Source organism: Octodon degus, unplaced genomic scaffold, assembly GCF_000260255.1.
Source record: "Octodon degus isolate 3935 unplaced genomic scaffold, OctDeg1.0 scaffold00105, whole genome shotgun sequence".
Taxonomy (NCBI): Eukaryota; Metazoa; Chordata; class Mammalia; order Rodentia; family Octodontidae; genus Octodon; species Octodon degus.
Window position 1 is genome coordinate 6,489,291 of NW_004524681.1, and position 1,276 is coordinate 6,490,566.

The 1,276-nt window shown below is 55.7% G+C and overlaps 1 protein-coding gene across 1 annotated transcript in view; it reads right to left on the reverse strand.

Moving 5' to 3' along the window:
- The window catches only part of Slc24a5 (solute carrier family 24 member 5), a 20,588-nt gene extending 20,108 nt beyond the window's left edge, over positions 1–480 (reverse strand). Inside the window, exon 1 of the mRNA XM_004639018.2 lies at positions 360–480. Within this exon, the coding sequence (XP_004639075.1) occupies positions 360–480 (121 nt within the window). The remainder of the gene's footprint in view (positions 1–359) is intronic.
- Positions 481–1,276: the final 796 nt, after the last annotated feature.

The window sequence follows — 1,276 nt, forward strand, 5'->3', positions numbered from 1 at the left end:
TTTCTGATCGCTGTACAACTTCATTTCCTCAGAGTCCAAGCTGTCCTCAGGCCTCTCTGCAGAGAATCATCCACCATGGAAGGGTTTTAGGGAAGGATTTTTTTTTTTTTTCAGAATGAAGTTTCAAACAATAAAACTGGAGGCTGGCCTAATCCTTGATCTCTGAATTATTCCAGAGCTGTCTTGAAACGCTTCCCGGAGGATGCACAAATGTTGGCCAGCATTCCCAATGCTAAAACTCCGAGCAAACTCAGCAGGAAACAAGAGAAGAGAGGCCTGGGTGCGCGGCCCTAGCCCTCTGCCCGGACGTGGGCAGGGGTGGATTCACCAGCAGGTGTAGCGGCCGCAGCGGCACCTACCTGTGGCTCTTGGGAGACGCCGAGGCAGGGAGGCTCCTGGGGAGGCCAGGGGTCCCACGGCCCCAAGGATACTGAGCAGCAGGACCCTTCGAGCCCACGCCGGCCCCCGATTCCTCTGCATTTCTGCTGCTCTTTCTGGAGTGTGCAGCTCGGGAAGGGGGGCAGGAGGACTGAATCATGTGAGGAGCCTGCTTCCTGTCACCCCGGGCCTGCCTGGGGCTCCTCTCAGCAAGGCCAGCACAGGGCAGAGGTGACTGCAGCCAGCCAAGCTTCTCTAATCAGGAATCCCCAGCCCATGGAGGTCCGGGGAGGGAACGGGGGAGGAGAGCTGGCGGGCATTCCCTACATCCTTCCCTGCAGTGCCCAGCCACAGGGCAGACCCAGGCAGCTTCCCCTTTCTCTCATCCCGGTTTGCTTCACCCTTCCCCTACAGTTTTGGACTTTCTCTAGATTTGTAAAGATCCCTTATGATGGTTTCCACCTCTCTCCCCAGCCCCTGCTCCTGGGAAGAACTGGGGCTCAGGTTTGTGCCTTTCGTGGCTATCTTGTCTCTCTCTTGTGGTTCTGTTTGGCCTCTCAGCTTCATTGCCAGGTAGCGCTGGAGGTCTGGAGCTCAGTTAGGAGGAGAGTGCAGGAACCTGGCTTGAACGAATGCGGCAGCAATGGGAGGGAGAGGACTGTAAACTCAAGAGCCATTTAAGAGATACAATGGATGCCGCTTGGTCATTAAGTGACCATGCTTTCTGCCAGAGGGTGCAGTCTCAGCTGCAAGCTAGACAAGCCAAGTAGGCTCAGATAGGGACCACTGTCTTCCCCATCCTAGCACTGATGAGGTGAGCCAAGGTGGCAAGAACATGGGGCAGTATAGCAATCTGTGATGTTGCGGACCCTGTACTGAACCAGATGGAAAACGCTCT